Raw genomic sequence first — 18185 nt, 5'->3', positions numbered from 1 at the left:
AACGAGGATTTAAAATATGGGGGGCCAACATGAAAACAACAAAAATCCAATAAAAAATCTCTAAGTTACATACAAATTATCAGATGGGATTAAAGTATAAATTAAAAATTTCTTTCCCAGTCGGTTCCTGGCATCAGTAAGCTTTTCAAAACCAATGATGAGATCGAAATGGACAAACTAGGGAAAGAAGTACATGCCTCCATAACAGAGATTGTCAAGAAACGAGAAAAGAAGGCAATGACTGGAGAAAACGAGAGTTTCATGAGTGATTTTCTCTTTTGAACTCACGATGAAATTGAAAACCAGATGGTTTTGGTGGATGAGTGCAAGACGTTTTACTTTGCTGGAGAAGAAACCATTAATACTTTGTTTGCTTGGACTCTGTTTCTTCTGGCACTCCATACGGATTGGCAAGAGGAATCAAGAAAGGGGGTGATGGAATTATTTGGTTAACAAACCCCAAATCCTTATAACTTCCAAACTAAAAATAGTAAGAAAGTCAAAAACTCAATCAATTGCTTCACGAAGTGGTGGAAACATGTTTTCAGTTGAGATTAGAGATTCTAATTTGGGAATCTGTTTTTCTTTTTTATTCATGCAGACGAGTATGATTTTCTAGGAGTCTCACAGGTTATATCCCCCTCTTGATTCCTTATTAAGGGGAGTTGATAGGGAAATTAGACTGGGGAATGTCAGTGTGCCTAGACAGGGGAATGTCATCGTGCCACCTAATGTGGAATTGGTTTTCTCAAATCTAGCATTTCAGCACGATGCTTGAATTTGGGGAGAAGACAAGCAACTTTTCAAAACGGAGAGATTCACAGAAGGGATCGCTAAAGCTAGCTACTAACAATAACATAAGCACTTTCATACCCTTTCGACTGAGACCTCAAAGCTGTGTGGAGTTGAACTTTGCAACCATCGAAACAAAGATTGCTCTGTCGATGATTCTACAATGCTACTCCTTCACTCTTTCCCCAGGTTATGTCCACTTGCCCTTTCATTATTTGACAGTGCGGCCAAACATAGAATTCAGGTAATGCTACATTCACTTTGAACTGTGAAGGCCGGCAGTGCCGGGAAATTGATGCCTTTCGTATTTGCTACTCAGTGCAACTAATGAAATTAGATCTATGCGTTATCATTTCAACTTTTTTCTAGCTATCGAACTCTTTGGTATGTGTTTAGACTTTAGAGTAACCGCTGCGTATCATCAATGGTAAACTAAACTTAATTAAAGACAGAAAGCTTAAACATAATATGTAACTACTAACTGCTTTAGGATAGGTAGGGACAATACATATGGATAAGCAGTTTAACAGAAGCACAGTACTAATTACTACTGCTCCTTATTTATCATATATAAGTCATAATGTCTCAGCCATTAGTGAGAAATAGCAGATTTTTTTATTTGCGCAGATCTTTGAAGTAGGCAGCAGGGTTACTCTCAAAGCTGTCTCTCGAGATTGTATAATCTCTTCCCGGCGCTTTCATAGAAGCCCCCGTCCCTCCTGCTGCTTTGGCTTCTCCACCACCGCCACCAGTTGCTCCACCGGAGGACTTATTACCCCCAGACCCAGCATTTTGATTCCCTCCAGAGCCCTTGCTGCCTCCCATTTTCTACTACAAACGGCTTTTACTTTCCTTTTGCCTTTTGTTGATTTTATGACCTGCATGAAGGGTGCATGGCTATATATATAATGCACTAATTTAAAGATTTGATTCTGGGAAGATTAATACAAGCATCGGAAGTGTTAGAGTACGTTGGAACATGAAGTCAAAGCTTGGAAATGAAGGATAATTAAGGATGGTAGTATTAAAAGTTAAAGTCTGCCATTTCCCAACAAGAAATGCATAATACAAAGCTTGAACACGTAATACAAGGACTCCTCCTTTGAAATGCCTTTTTCTTACCATTAATTAAGAAAAATGATAGTGCTATTCACACACTCATTTTTACCTTTTCCATTTTCTTGTTAATTTTTTGTCATGATCTTGTTCAAATTATTCAATTTGACGGCTGAAATTTGAGAAGAGTGTGTAAGAAATAAAAATAGATGTATTGATAGCACTATCTCAAAATAAATAAATAAATAAATAAAAATAAAAATAATGTTCAGGACTACTTTTGGATGGACTAAAAGTGCGATCTGATACATAAAAACACTATTGTATTTTACATAAAAACGTAAATGTTTTTAAATCATTGAAGCATTTTCTCAAGTTGTACTTTGCTATGCTTCTTTACAAAGTTTTCACAATTCCTTTTTTTATTTAGAAAGCACTTAAATTTTTAATTAAAAAAATCAACGCATTTCTTATAAAAGCACTTCTAGATAAAATGCTCATGAGCATAAGTGCTTCATAAAAAAAGGTCCTAAATGGGCCCATAAATGGCAAATGACATAATGATGATTTATGTACACATTTGCGTGATTCATTTATTTATATATAAATGACACATTTTACTTAACATTAGAAACGGTGGACAAAGATTTGTGACTCAGTTAGTTAAGAGTACTTATGCTCAGTTAGTTAAGAGTACTTATGTCATATCCCAGTCCACATAGTAAGATATTGTCCGCTTTGGGCCACACCCTCACATATTTGTTCTTGGGTTTCGGTACGAGAACTTCCTAGGGGGTCACCCATCCTAGGATTGCTCTCACCCAAACTCACTTAACTTTGGAGTTCTTATGGGATCCAGAGCCAGTGAGTTCCCAAAATGCGTTTTGCAAAAGGAGGTGAGCATGTACATATAAGGCATAGAGGATCCTCTCCCCTGGGCGATGTGGGACATTACAGTCCATCCCCTTAGGGGCCCGACGTCCTATTCGGCACACTTCCGGCCAAGGAGTGGCTCTAATGCCAAATTGTCACATCCCAGTCTGCATAGTAAGATATTGTCCACTTAGGCCAAAGTGTCCAACATCGCCCAGGGAGAAGATTCTTTATGCCTTATATGTACATGCTCACCTCCATTTGCAAGATGCGTTTTGGGAACTCATTGGCTCCGGATCCCATAAGAACTCCGAAGTTAAGTGAGTTTGGGCAAAAGCAATTCTAGGATAGGTGATCCCCTGAGAAGTTCTCATGTCGAAACCCAAGAACAAATCCATGAGAGCATGGCCCAAAGCAGAGAATATTTTGCTATGCAGACTGGGATGTGACAATTTGGTATCAGAGCTACTCCCTGGTTGAAAGTGTGCCGACGAGGAGGTTGGGCCCTTAAAGGGGATAGACTGTAGTTCCCGCATCGCCCAGGGGAGATGATCCTCTACGCCTTATATGTATATGCTCACCTCCCCTTCACAAGACGCATTTTGGGAACTCATTGGCTCCTGATCCCATAAGAACTCCGAAGTTAAGTGAGTTGGGGCGAGAGCAATCCTAGGATGGGTGACCTTCTGAGAAGTTTTCGTGCTAAAAGTAAAACCCAAGAGCAAATCTGTGAAGGCGTGGCCCAAAACGGACAATATCTTGAGATGCAAACTAGGATGTGACAACTTACCTATGCACCCAGTTCGATTTCCTCTCCTGAATATACTCAGTTAGTTAAGAGTACTTACCTATGGGTGACTGCACTATGCACCCAACCTAAAGCAGTAACTAAGCCTAACTGATGCTAAGCCCAAGTGTAAATCCATATAAGCCCAAATCTGATAAACAGCTCCGAAGACACCACAAAATTTGACAAGAAGGAATTTGGAGAGACCCAGTTCTCAGGGCTAGGAAGGAAGGTAGTTTTCAGGTTTCTGTTAAGGGTGCTACAATGGAAAGTTGAAGGCTTTTCGCCTTTTTTTTTTGTGTAAGTTGTAAGTAACACCACCCAACCCACTCTTTTTCCTTTTTTTTTTATTTTTCTCAGAAATTTTATCTGCATTTCTTTCTTATTTTGTCCGACTCCTCGTAATCACATACAAGGTCCTCTAACTTCCCATGACATTGAGCGGCCTACTTTTGTCCCGTAAATATAGAAGTTTCACAGCGGAGTCAAGAAATGGCAGCTTAAGGTTCATGTCTTTCAAAATTTAGAAAAGCCAACTTATTACAAGTCAAAACCATATGCATCCAAGAGTCGTAGAGAACGATGGCATAATTTGTTATGCCAGCTGCAGTCTGAAAAGGACATGGACACTAATTTTACGAAGAAATTTTAGGCTTGGGAAAACTCATCAAAGAAACTAGAAAAACGTGGTGAAAGAGAGAATAGGGAAACAAATTAATAGTACGGTAAACGTATTTGGTGATTGATAGGGATTTTAGCACCTGCAAAAGTAAGGATAAAAACACTTAAAAATACTTGCAAAATAACAAGGTTGTTGTAGTATAAACTGCTTAAGTAAGGTCGTTTTCCGCAAGAATTGAATGAATAATATGTATTTAAACTAATTCTTAGCCAATTATTTGAAAACAAATATCAGAAAAGGTTGATTTTGAATTTAAAAATAATAAAAACAAATTTAATTAAAATGATTAAATAAATTGACAAAGAAGAACTAAAGAAAATAATTTTGAAAATAAAGTTAAAAGCCTATGGTTCAGCCATCCCCTTAACAATCCTATTTAGTTTTACAGTTACTTATGAATTACACATGCAACTTTGAAGGTTAGGTTTTCCTTATACATATTCTTCTCATGATATTCAAGCAAGAACGTATATCTAACATGCAATCCGTCTGTGATATTCAGATCAAATATGAAAATGCAAGACTCATTAAGTTTTTTGAAAACCTTTTGAAAAACAATGCAACCCCTAAGAGTGTGATATTCACCTTAGGTGAAATTACAATTATTAACCATAAGAAGCAATACTCAATCTTCTGGTGATATTCCAACCGAATTGCATCTGATTACTTATCTAAAAATCCTAATGGTAGCTAAGCATTAAGGCATAGAGATAGTTCAAGCATAGTGATTAATAATTCAAAGTAAACATGCATAATATCATAAGCAATTGAATAAAGACTACATATTCATGCTAAGACTCAAGGCTTCACCCTAGCAAACAGAAATTAGTTACGAACAACTATAAAAACTAAAGAAAATATATTAACTAGAAAAAGGATTGAAAATACCTTGTAGATAAAAAGTCTGTGAGTTCTCCAAAGTAACGCGTGCCTTCTCCCCCCCAAACCCTAATGGCTAAAAAACCTTATTTATACTACTCCAAATTAAAACCCTCATAGAAAAGGTTTTCTAAAAGCTAGGAAATAAAATAATAAAAGGATAATTAGGAATTACATTTCTATTATGATTAGAAAATCTGCCCAACACAGAGATAGTCACGTTTCTGGACCTTCAAAACTTCAAAACAGGCCCAAAATGACCAAATTAAAGAGTAGGACCTTCTCTTAAAGTTCCAAGAAGAGCCCAAGTTCAAAATTCATCATCTTTCAGCCCAAAAGTTGCAAATAAGCTCTGTAGCCCAATCTGCCAAAACTGCACGTTGGACATAAATTAATTCACCACGATCAGAAGCTTCGAGATAAAATTATGAAATTTTGAGACAACCTTCTTGACAGATTCACGAACCCGCTCCAATTGGAATCACTCAAAAATTCCACTGTTTGATTACTTTAAGCTCAAAACAAGTTCACATGTTCTACATTAAAAATATATAACAAAGTATCAAAATCTCACCAAAATAATAACCAAAATATACCAAGAATAGGAAATAATATATCATATAAAATCGACTCATCAGTAACAAATCCAGAAGATTATTCCAAAGTTATGTATCGAAAGTCGACAAATAGCAGCTTAAGGTTTCAATGCCAATGTATTGATGATAATGTTTGCCCTTTGGATTGTAGTAACTAGCAAGATAAGTAAGTGACACTCACTAGCTAAATACCATCAGCAACATCTTGTTAATTTGTGTTTACAATATAAAGAGCAGAAAAAACTTCAGAACGACGGACTCCAACTCGAAAAGAAATACGAAAAAATGGGTTCTTTAATGGGTTCTTTCGGAGGTTTAGTAATCATTTTCGCAAGCTTTCTGTGTCTGTTTCTTATCTTAGGTCTAATCAAGATCCTTCACAAGATATGGTGGACTCCGACTCGCATTCGGAAGCTGATGGCTTCACAGGGGATCCGAGGCCCTCCTTACCGACTTATCCATGGAAACACCAAAGAAATCTCTGACATGAGAGAGGAAGTCATGGGAAGGCCACAGATTTTATCACACGACGTACTTTCTGTTGTTCAACCTAACATGCACTCATGGATCAAGATATATGGTGACACGCGAATTCTCGCGATTTTAGTTGACTACTACTGTTTTTGAATCTTAATTCCGTGGTAAATTTTGATCATTGTTTACATACTAATTACAGGGAAGAATTATCTTCAATGGCATGGTTCTACGGCTCAGTTGGTCATTACAGAACCCGAGTTGTGCAAAGAGATACTGAATAACAAAGATAGAGCTTATCCGAAAGCAGATACCCCAAACTTTGTGAAGAAGTTACTGGGAGACGGCCTAGCGGCAACAACCGAAGCTGAAAAATGGGGAAAATTGCGTAAAGTGGCCACCCATGCCTTCCACGGAGAGACTTTAAAAGTAAGTCTTCAAGGTTACTTGTACTTTAGTGTAATAAACTGAAGGAGAATCTGCTAATATCATGATGGTATTGTTTCACTAGAGTATGATTCCGGAAATGGTAGCCAGTGCCGAAGCAATGCTAGAAAGGTGGAAATTTTTTGAAGGAAAAGAGATTGAGGTGTATGAAGAGTTTAGACTGTTCACTTCGGAAGTGATTTCTAGAACAGCATTTGGCAGCAGCTATATAGAAGGAAAGAACATTTTTGAGATGTTGATGAAGTTAAGCTCCCTTTTATTCAAAAATGCTTTCAAGGTCAGGGTTCCGGGCATCAGGTAATCCCTATTATTCTTTTTCGTTTGCCCATCTGCTATGCAACGGTGGCCTACTCAATATTCACCACAAGATTTGTTGACAATTACTTCGGTCCTCACGGGTAGTCTTTTCATTTAATGCAGTAAGTTCTTCAAAACCAGCGATGAGATCGAATCAGATAAACTTGAGAAAGAAGTACATGCCACCATAATAGAGATTGTCAAGAAAAGAGAAAAAAAGGCAGGGACTGAAGAAAAGGACAGTTTTGGAAGTGATTTTCTTGGATTACTTTTGAAGGCTCGTCACAGTGCCAATGACAACCAGAGGATTTCGGTGGATGAGTTAATTGATGAGTGCAAGACGTTTTACTTTGCTGGACAAGAAACCACTAATACTTTGCTTGGTTGGACCGTCTTTCTTCTGGCACTCAATACGGATTGGCAAGAGGAGGCAAGGAAGGAGGTCATACAATTATTTGGCAAACAAACTCCAAATCATGACGGCATTGCCAAAATGAGAACTGTAAGAATATCAAGAACTCTTTTTTTTCTTTTTTCTGTTACAACATGTTTGAAAAGTGATTATGTTATCAATTTTCCATTTCTATACAGATGAACATGATCATCAATGAGTGTCTGAGGTTATATAACCCTGCGGTTTACCTTACAAGGAAAGTTGAAAAGGAAGTGAAACTGGGAAAGCTCATCGTTCCTGCTAATCTTGAATTGGTTATCTCGACCATTGCACTTCATCATGATCCTCAAATCTGGGGGAAAGATGTCCACCTTTTCAAACCAGACAGATTCTCAGAAGGGGTTTTAAAAGCAACTAACAATAATGTAGGTGCATTCATACCCTTTGGACTGGGACCTCGAACTTGCGTGGGCTTGAATTTCTCGACAACTGAAGCGAAGATTGCTCTGTCGATGATTCTACAACGCTATTCCTTCACCCTTTCCCCGTCTTACGTCCACCTGCCCTTGCATTATGTTACTGTTCGTCCATATCATGGAGTTCAGGTGATTTTACACTCGCTTTGAACGGCGAAGAGCAGAGTTTCTCATGGTTCTTGTATTTGGGGTATCTGAATCACCTACACATTGATGCCTTTGATAAATACAATAAGTATAATAAAGAAATCTTGAACGTCATAAAAGTAGTTGTACACTCCCTTGTGAACTGCCCATGAATTCTGCACTAGGGCTTCTTGTCTTAATTCTCACCAACATCTTTCACAATCTATGGCTCAGGGGCGGAACGAGGATTCAAAATATGGGGGGCCAACATGAAAGCAACAAAAATCCAATAAAAAATCTCTAAGTGACATACAAATTATCAGATGGGATTAAAGTATAAATTAAAAATTTCTTTCCCAGTCGGTTCCTGGCATCAGTAAGCTTTTCAAAACCAATGATGAGATTGAAACGGACAACTAGAGAAAGAAGTACATGCCTCTATAACAGAGATTGTCAAGAAACGAGAAAAGAAGGCAATGACTGGAGAAAACGAGAGTTTCATGAGTGATTTTCTCTTTTGAACTCACAATGAAATTGAAAACCAGATGGTTTTTGTGGATGAGTGCAAGACGTTTTACTTTTCTGGACAAGAAACCATTAATACTTTGTTTGCTTGGACTCTGTTTCTTCTGGCACTCCATACGGATTGGCAAGAGGAATCAAGAAAGGGGGTGATGGAATTATTTGGTTAACAAACCCCAAATCCTTATAACTTCCAAACTAAAAATAGTAAGAAAGTCAAAAACTCAATCAATTGCTTCACGAAGTGGTGGAAACATGTTTTCAGTTGAGATTAGAGATTCTAATTTGGGAATCTGTTTTTCTTTTTTATTCATGCAGACGAGTATGATTTTCTATGAGTCTCACAGGTTATATCCCCCTCTTGATTCCTTATTAAGGGGAGTTGATAGGGAAATTAGACTGGGGAATGTCAGTGTGCCTAGACAGGGGAATGTCATCGTGCCACCTAATGTGGAATTGGTTTTCTCAAATCTAGCATTTCAGCACGATGCTTGAATTTGGGGAGAAGACAAGCAACTTTTCAAAACGGAGAGATTCACAGAAGGGATCGCTAAAGCTAGCTACTAGCAATAACATAAGCACTTATACCCTTTCGACTGAGACCTCAAAGCTGTGTGGAGTTGAACTTTGCAACCATCGAAACAAAGATTGCTCTGTCGATGATTCTACAATGCTACTCCTTCACTCTTTCCCCAGGTTATGTCCACTTGCCCTTTCATTATTTGACAGTGCGGCCAAACATAGAATTCAGGTAATGCTACATTCACTTTGAACTGTGAAGGCCGGCAGTGCCGGGAAATTGATGCCTTTCGTATTTGCTACTCAGTGCAACTAATGAAATTAGATCTATGCGTTATCATTTCAACTTTTTTCTAGCTATCGAACTCTTTGGTATGTGTTTAGACTTTAGAGTAACCGCTGCGTATCATCAATGGTAAACTAAACTTAATTAAAGACAGAAAGCTTAAACATAATATGTAACTAGTAACTGCATTAGGATACGTAGGGAGAATACATATGGATAAGCAGTTTAACAGAAGCACGGTACTAATTACTACTGCTCCTTATTTATCATATAGAAGTCCTATGTCTCAGCCATTAGTGAGAAATAGTAGATTTATTTGCGCAAATCTTTGAAGTAGGCAGCAGGGTTCCTCTCAAAGCTGTCTCTCGAGATTGTATAATCTCTTCCTGGCGCTTTCATAGAAGCCCCCGTCCCTCCTGCTGCTTTGGCTTCTCCTTGCTCCACCGGAGGACTTATTACCCCCAGACCCAGCATTTTGATTCCCTCCAGAGCCCTTGCTGCCTCCCATTTTCTACTACAAACTGCTTTTACTTTCCTTTTGCCTTTTGTTGGTTTTATGACCTGCATGAAGGGTGCATGGCTATATATATAATGCACTAATTTAAAGATTTGATTCTGGGAGGATTAATACAAGCATCGGAAGTGTTAGAGTACGTTGGAACATGAAGTCAAGGCTTGGAAATGAAGGATAATTAAGGATGGTAGTATTAAAAGTTAAAGTCTGCCATTTCCCAACAAGAAATGCATAATACAAAGCTTGAACACGTAATACAAGGACTCCTCCTTTGAAATGCCTTTTTCTTACCATTAATTAAGAAAAATGATAGTGCTATTCACACACTCATTTTTACCTTCTCCATTTCCTTGTTAATTTTTAGTCATGATCTTGTTCAAATTATTCGATTTGACGGCCGAAATTTGAGAAGAGTGTGTAAAAAGTAAAAATAGGTGTATTGATAGCATTATCTCAAAAAAAAATAAAAATAAAAAAATAAAAATTATGTTCGGGACTGCTTTTGGATGGACTAAAAGTGCGATCTGATAAATAAAAACACTATTGTATTTGACATAAAAACTTAAATTTTTTTAAATCATTGAAGCATTTTCTCAAGTAGTACTTTGCGATGCTTCTTTACAAAGTTTTCACAATTCCTTTTTTCATTTAGAAAGCACTTAAATTTTTAATAAAAAAAATCAACGCATTTCTTATAAAAGCACTTCTAGATAAAATGCTCATGAGCATAAGTGCTTCATAAAAAAGGGTCCTAAATGGGCCCCTAAATGGCAAATGACATAATAATGATTTATGTACACATTTGCGTGATTCATTTATTTATATAAAAATGACACATTTTACTTAACATAAGAAACGGTGGACAAAGATTTGTAACTCAGTTAGTTAAGAGTACTTATGACTCAGTTAGTTAAGAGTACTTATTTCATATCCCAGTCCGCATAGCAAGATATTATCCGCTTTGGGCCACGCCCTCATAGATTTGTTCTTGGGTTTCGGCACGAGAACTTCCCAGGGTGGTCACCCATCCTAGGACTGCTCTCACCCAAACTCACTTAACTTCGGAGTTCTTATGGGATCCAAAGCCAGTAAGTTCCCAAAATGTGTCTTGCAAATGGAGGTGAGCATGTACATATAAGGCATAGAGGATCCTCTCTCCTGGGCGATGTGGGACACTAAAGTCCACCCCCCTTAGGGGCCCGACGTCCTCTTCGGCACACTTCCGGCCAGGGAGTGGCTCTGATACCAAATTGTTGCATCCCAGTCCGCATAGCAAGATATTGTCCACTTTGGGCCAAAGTGTCCCACATCGCCCAGGGGAGAGGATTCTCTATGCCTTATATGTACATGCTCACCTCCCTTTGCAAGACGTGTTTTGGGAACTCACTGGCTCCGGATCCCATAAGAACTCCGAAGTTAAGTGAGTTTGGGCAAAAGCAATTCTAGGATGGGTGACCCCTTGAGAAGTTCTCGTGCCGAAACCCAATAATAAATCCGTGAAGGCGTGGCCCAAAGCAGAGAATATTTTGCTATGCAGACTGGGATGTGACAATTTGGTATTAGAGCTACTCCCTGGTTGGAAGTGTGTCGACGAGGAGGTCGGGCCCTTAAGGGGGGTGGATTGTAGTGTCCTACATCGCCCAGGGGAGAGGATCCTCTATGCCTTATATGTACATGCTCACCTCCCTTTGCAAGACGCGTTTTGGGAACTCACTGGTTCTTGATCCCATAAGAACTCTGAAGTTAAGTGAGTTTGGGCGAGAGCAATCCTAGGATGGGTGACCCCTTGGGAAGTTCTCGTGCCGAAACCCAAGAACAAATCTGTGAAGGCGTGGTCCAAAGCAGACAATATCTTGCTATGCAAACTAGGCTGTGACAACTTACCTATGCACCCAGTTCGATTTCCTCTCCTGAATATACTCAATTAGTTAAAAGTACTTACCTATGGGTGACTTCACTATGCACCCAACCTAAAGCAGCAACTAAGCCTAACTGATGCTAAGCCCAAGTGTAAATCCATATAAGCCCAAATCTGATAAACAGCTCCGAAGACACCACAAAATTTGACAAGAAGGAATTTGGAGAGTCCCATTTCTCAGGGCTAGGAAAGAAGGTAGTTTTCAGGTTTCTGTTAAGGGTGCTACAATGGAAAGTTGAAGGCTTTTCACCTTTTTTTCTGTGTAAGTTGTAAGTAACACCACCCAACCCATTCTTTTTCCTTTTTTTTTTTTTTTTTTTTTGCAGAAATTTTATCTGCATTTCTTTCTTATTTTGTCCGACTCCTTGTAATCACATACAAGGTCCTCTAACTTCCCATGACATTGAGCGGCCTACTTTTGTCCCGTAGATATAGAAGTTTCACAGCGGAGTCAAGAAATGGCAGCTTAAGGTTCATGTCTTTCAAAATTTAGAAAAGCCAACTTATTACAAGTCAAAACCATATGCATCCAAGAGTCGTAGAAAACGATGACATAATTTGTTATGCCAGCTGCAGTCTGAAAAGGACACAGACACTAATTTTACGAAGAAATTTTAGGCTTGGGAAAACTCATCAAAGAAACTAGAAAAACGTGGTGAAAGAGGGAATAGGGAAACAAATTAATAGTACGGTAAACGTATTTGGTGATTGATAGGGATTTTATCACCTGTAAAAATAGGGATAAAAACACTTAAAAATACTTGCAAAAGAACAAGGTTGTTGTAGTATAAATTGCTCAACTAAGGTCGTTTTCTGCAAGAATTGAATGAATAATATGTATTTAAACTAATTCTTAGCCAATTATTTGAAAACAAATATCAAAAAAGGTTGATTTTGAATTTAAAAATAATGAAAACAAATTTAATAAAATGATTAAATAAATTGACAAAGAAGAACTAAAGAAAATAGTTTTGAAAATAAAGTTAAAAGCCTATGGTTCCGCCATCCCCTTAACAATCCTATTTAGTTTTACCAGTTACTTATGAATTGCACATGCAACTTTGAAGGTTAGGTTTTCCTTATACATATTCTTCTCGTGATATTCAAGCAAAAGCGTATATCTAACATGCAATCCGTCTGTGATATTCAGATCAAATATGAAAATGCAAGACTCATTAAGTTTTATGAAAACCTTTTGAAAAACCATGCAACCCCTAAGAGCGTGATATTCGCCTTAGGTGAAATTACAATTATTAACCACAAGAAGCAATACTCAATCCTTCGGTGATATTCCGACCGAATTACATCTGATTACTTATCTAAACATCCTAATGGTAGCTAAGCATTAAGACATAGAGACAGTTCAAGCATAGTGATTAATAACTCAAAGTAAACATGCATAATATCATAAGCAATTGAATAAAGACTACATATTCATGCTAAGACTCAAGACTTCACCCTAGCAAACAAAAATTAGTTACGAACAACTATAAAAACTAAAGAAAATATATTAACTAGAAAAATGATTGAAAACACCTTGTAGGTAAAAAGTCTGTGAGTTCTCCAAAGTAATGCGTGCCTTCTCCCCCCAAACCCTAATGGCTAAAAACCTTATTTATTCTACTCCATATTAAAACCCTCATAGAAAAGGTTTTCTAAAAACTAGGAAATAAAATAATAAAAGGATAATTAGGAATTACATTTCTATTATGATTAGAAAATCTGCCTAAAACAGAGATAGCTACGTTTCTGGACTTTCAAAACTCCAAAACAGGCCCAAAATGACTCAAATTAAAGAGTAGGACCTCCTCTTAAAGTTCCAAGAAGAGCCCAAGTCCAAAATTGATCATCTTTCAGCCCAAAAGTTGCAAATAAGCTATGTAGCTCAATCTGCCAGAATTGCACGTTGGGTATAAATTAATTCACCACGATCAGATGCTTCGAGATAAAATTATGAAATTTTGAGACAGCCTTCTTGACAGATTCACGAACCCGCTCCAATTAGAATCACTCAAAAATTCCACCGTTTGATTACTTTATGCTCAAAACAAGTTCACATGTTTTACATTAAAAATACATAACAAAGCATCAAAATCTCACCAAAATAATAACCAAAATTACCAAGAATAGGACATAATATATCGTATAAAATCGACTCATCAGTAACAAATCCAGGAGATAATTCCAAAGTTATGTATCGAAAGTCGACAAATAGCAGCTTAAGGTTTCAATGCCAATGTATTGATGATGATGTTTGCCCTTTGGATTGTAGTAACTAGCAAGATAAGTAAGTGACACTCAGTAGCTAAATACCATCAGCAGCATCTTGTTAATTTGTGTTTACAATATAAAGAGCAGAAAAAACTTCAGAACGACGGACTCCAACTCGAAAAGAAATACGAAAAAATGGGTTCTTTAATGGGTTCTTTCGGAGGTTTAGTAATCATCTTCGCAAGCTTTCTGTGTCTGTTTCTTATCTTAGGTCTAATCAAGATCCTTCACAAGATATGGTGGACTCCGACTCGCATTCGGAAGCTGATGGCTTCACAGGGGATCCGAGGCCCTCCTTACCGACTTATCCATGGAAACACCAAAGAAATCTCTGACATGAGAAAGGAAGTCATGGGAAGGCCACAGATTTTATCACACGACGTACTTTCTGTTGTTCAACCTAACATGCACACATGGATCAAGATATATGGTGACACGCGAAATCTCGCGATTTTAGTTGACTACTACTGTTTTTGAATCTTAATTCCGTGGTAAATTTTGATCATTGTTTACATACTAATTACAGGGAAGAATTATCTTCAATGGCATGGTTCTACGGCTCAGTTGGTCATTACAGAACCCGAGTTGTGCAAAGAGATACTGAATAACAAAGATAGAGCTTATCCGAAAGCAGATACCCCAAACTTTGTGAAGAAGTTATTGGGAGACGGCCTAGCGGCAACAATCGAAGCTGAAAAATGGGGAAAATTGCGTAAACTGGCCACCCATGCCTTCCATGGAGAGACTTTAAAAGTAAGTCTTCAAGGTTACTTGTACTTTAGTGTAATAAACTGAAGGAGAATCTGCTAATATCATGATGGTATTGTTTCACTAGAGTATGATTCCGGAAATGGTAGCTAGTGCCGAAGCAATGCTAGAAAGGTGGAAATTTTTTGAAGGAAAAGAGATTGAGGTGTATGAAGAGTTTAGATTGTTCACTTCGGAAGTGATTTCTAGAACAGCATTTGGCAGCAGCTATATAGAAGGAAAGAACATTTTTGAGATGTTGATGAAGTTAAGCTCCCTGTTATTCAAAAATGCTTTCAAGGTCAGGGTTCCCGGCATCAGGTAATCCCTATTATTCTTTTTCGTTTGCCCATCTGCTATGCAACGGTGGCCCACTCAATATTCACCACAAGATTTGTTGACAGTTACTTCGGTCCTCACGGGTAGTCTTTTCATTTAATGCAGTAAGTTCTTCAAAACCAGCGATGAGATCGAATCAGATAAACTTGAGAAAGAAGTACATGCCACCATAATAGAGATTGTCAAGAAAAGAGAAAACAAGGCAGGGACTGAAGAAAAGGACAGTTTTGGAAGTGATTTTCTTGGATTACTTTTGAAGGCTCGTCACAGTGCCAATGACAACCAGAGGATTTCGGTGGATGAGTTAATTGATGAGTGCAAGACGTTTTACTTTGCTGGACAAGAAACCACTAATACTTTGCTTGGTTGGACCGTCTTTCTTCTGGCACTCAATACGGATTGGCAAGAGGAGGCAAGGAAGGAGGTCATACAATTATTTGGCAAACAAACTCCAAATCATGACGGCATTGCCAAAATGAGAACTGTAAGAATATCAAGAACTCTTTTTTTCTTTTTTCTGTTACAACATGTTTGAAAATTGATTATGTTATCAATTTTCCATTTCTATACAGATGAACATGATCATCAATGAGTGTCTGAGGTTATATACCCCTGCGGTTTACCTTACAAGGAAAGTTGAAAAGGAAGTGAAACTGGGAAAGCTCATCGTTCCTGCTAATCTTGAATTGGTTATCTCGACCATTGCACTTCACCATGATCCTCAAATCTGGGGCAAAGATGTCCACCTTTTCAAACCAGACAGATTCTCAGAAGGGGTTTTAAAAGCAACTAATAATAATGTAGGTGCATTCATACCCTTTGGACTGGGAACCCGAACTTGCGTGGGCTTGAATTTCTCGACAACTGAAGCGAAGATTGCTCTGTCGATGATTCTACAACGCTATTCCTTCACCCTTTCCCCGTCTTACGTCCACCTGCCCTTGCATTATGTTACTGTTCGTCCATATCATGGAGTTCAGGTGATTTTACACTCGCTTTGAACGGCGAAGAGCAGAGTTTCTCATGGTTCTTGCATTTGGGGTATCTGAATCACCTACACATTGATGCCTTTGATAAATACAATAAGTATAATAAAGAAATCTTGAACGTCATAAAAGTAGTTGTACACTCCCTTGTGAACTGCCCATGAATTCTGCACTAGGGCGTCAGGACTGTACGCAGCCTAATATGAGCACTGCAACATAAATAAAATAGGGGAAATTTTATTTAAACCCATGTAATATCTTTTTACACCCAACTTAAATTTTAAATGTTAATTGTCTATTTTACTCTATTGCATAATTAGTATTAAGTACAAAATGAAATTAATAATAAAACTCAAATTTATCAATAAACCCAAACACTATAATTAAACCCTACAATCACTCTTTGTTTATCCTACGTTCATTTTGGCTAAAACCCTAATAGGCTTCAACTCTTTAACATGTATATTCTTTAAATTTTATGTACTAAACTAGTATTTACGATTTAAAAGGTTGAGGGATTGTGTGAATTTGCAGCTAAATTAAAAGATTGAACTAGACATGTATCATTTAATTCTTTCGAATTTTGAAATGTGTATTTGTTTATTAATGCTTTTGGCAAGTATGTTTCTTTTGTGTTCTTGGTTCAGTGTTTGAATAGGATTATAGGACTGATGAGAACTAAACTCAGTTTGCTATCTGCAGATGTGGGTTAGACTAGTTGGTTGGGTCAGTGCGTCCACCTCCTTGTACCTAAGTTCAAATCTCCTCCCCGTAGATTATAGTAGTTTTAGATATATGGTTTGCTCCTGGCTCTAGTTTTGGTCACATGCTCATAGTTGCTGTTATTGGAATCGGTTTTGTTGAAAAAAATTTATTATTTATGGCTTAAGAAAGTAGAACTAGAGACATGCATGCTTGTTCTGTATGAGTTCAATTTCAAGGAGGAAGAAGAAGAAGAAAATAGTGTAATTAATCAATCTTAAGACTTAGTTTTAAAGAAATGGTGTTCAATATTCATCATTCAGCTTGAAGAGATCATGATCAGAGCTTTTAATTGCCAAAATTCAATGGTTGTATAACTTAACTTGGGAGAGACCAACAGTTATGGGTGTAAAAATAAATCTACATATTGAATTGGGTTTATGGGGGTATATTAGGCAGTAAATTAGGGTTTAAAGAGATATTAATAGTTTAGTTAAAAATCAAATGGGTTCAAAGAGAAGTTGAGTGTAGAAATATATTACATGGGTTTAAATAACATAGGCATCCGTTTCTTTTTAAAAGTTTTGTTCCTTTAAGTAAGAATTTTTTTTTTCTTTTGTCAAATTAGAAACTTTTATTAGTTGAAAAAGCTATTATATCTATATAGAAAGCCAATGGGAAATGTGAATAGTGATTTTGGTGTCACCAAGTTTCAACAAAAATATTTGGACAAAAAATCTTCAAAGGCATCCCAAAATAATGCATCAAATAAGGCAAGAGCATTTTCGTCATTTTAACAGTATTTTTTTAATAATTAATTTTTTTGTGGTTTTTTCTTTTTTTATTTAGTACCTCACAATAGGCTAGCAATAATGTGATTCAATTTCTCTATTTTTAAACACGTTCAAAACATCCTAAGAGATGTGTAATGCAGTTATAAAAAAGATCATTTGCACACAAATAATAACGTGATTAAATTAGTTATCAAATGATTATTTTTTATTTTTTAACAAACGATATTATCTACACTAAGGGGGAGTGGATGGGCTTAGCCTCACAATGGGCTAGATGTCACATCCCGACCAGGGTCCACCACATCCCGAGCTCGTTCCACCACCGTAGCACGATATTGTTCGCTTTGAGTCCCGACCACGCCCTCACGGTTTTGTTTCTAGGAACTCACACGAGAACTTCCCAGTGGGTCACCCATCATGGGAGTGCTTTCGTGCGCTACTCGCTTAACTTCGGAGTTTCCATGGAACTCGAAGCCAGTGAGATCCCACATCGGCCAGTGGAGTGATCCTTATATGTATATTCTCATCCCTACCTAGTGATCTAAAATCAAAGCGTGCTGGCTGTCACGCCTTGATTTTAGATCGGGGTGTGTCACTAGCAATAATGTGATTCAATCAAATATTTATTAAATGTTATTTTCTCTATTTTAAACACGTTTAAAACATCTTAAAGAGGCGTGTAATGCCAGTTATAAAAAAAATCTTTAG

General features: G+C 37.4%; 2 protein-coding genes across 2 annotated transcripts; both read left to right on the top strand.

The window, feature by feature from the left end:
* The first annotated feature begins 5962 nt into the window (after window positions 1-5962).
* On the top strand, window positions 5963-9127 carry LOC103947282 (cytochrome P450 CYP749A22-like). Its single transcript, XM_009358172.3, has 6 exons — window positions 5963-6245; window positions 6342-6568; window positions 6651-6883; window positions 7007-7385; window positions 7475-7882; window positions 9098-9127. The coding sequence occupies exons 1-6, from the start codon at window positions 5963-5965 to the stop codon at window positions 9125-9127; spliced, it is 1560 nt and encodes a 519-aa protein (XP_009356447.2).
* A 4927-nt stretch (window positions 9128-14054) lies between these two features.
* Window positions 14055-16238, top strand: LOC125471436 (cytochrome P450 CYP749A22-like). The gene is made up of 5 exons (XM_048571781.1): window positions 14055-14339; window positions 14436-14662; window positions 14745-14977; window positions 15101-15479; window positions 15568-16238. The coding sequence occupies exons 1-5, from the start codon at window positions 14057-14059 to the stop codon at window positions 15994-15996; spliced, it is 1551 nt and encodes a 516-aa protein (XP_048427738.1). The 5' UTR covers window positions 14055-14056; the 3' UTR covers window positions 15997-16238.
* The last annotated feature ends 1947 nt before the right edge of the window (window positions 16239-18185 follow it).

This window comes from the organism of the source record quoted next, unplaced genomic scaffold (assembly GCF_019419815.1).
Source record: "Pyrus x bretschneideri cultivar Hongxiangsu unplaced genomic scaffold, Pyrus_bretschneideri_v1 Contig6, whole genome shotgun sequence".
NCBI classification, from domain to species: Eukaryota; Viridiplantae; Streptophyta; class Magnoliopsida; order Rosales; family Rosaceae; genus Pyrus; species Pyrus x bretschneideri.
Note: the sequence above shows the minus strand (reverse complement) of the source record. Positions and strands in the feature narration are given on the sequence as shown.

Coding starts and splice junctions, on each gene's coding strand:
- LOC103947282 (XM_009358172.3), top strand. CDS start 5,963: ATGGGTTCTTTCGGAGGTTTAGTAATCATTTTCGCAAGCTTTCTGTGT. Junction 6,569..6,650: donor TCCACGGAGAGACTTTAAAA/GTAAGTCTTCAA, acceptor TTGTTTCACTAG/AGTATGATTCCGGAAATGGT. Junction 6,884..7,006: donor GTCAGGGTTCCGGGCATCAG/GTAATCCCTATT, acceptor CATTTAATGCAG/TAAGTTCTTCAAAACCAGCG.
- LOC125471436 (XM_048571781.1), top strand. CDS start 14,057: ATGGGTTCTTTCGGAGGTTTAGTAATCATCTTCGCAAGCTTTCTGTGT. Junction 14,340..14,435: donor CACATGGATCAAGATATATG/GTGACACGCGAA, acceptor TACTAATTACAG/GGAAGAATTATCTTCAATGG. Junction 14,978..15,100: donor GTCAGGGTTCCCGGCATCAG/GTAATCCCTATT, acceptor CATTTAATGCAG/TAAGTTCTTCAAAACCAGCG.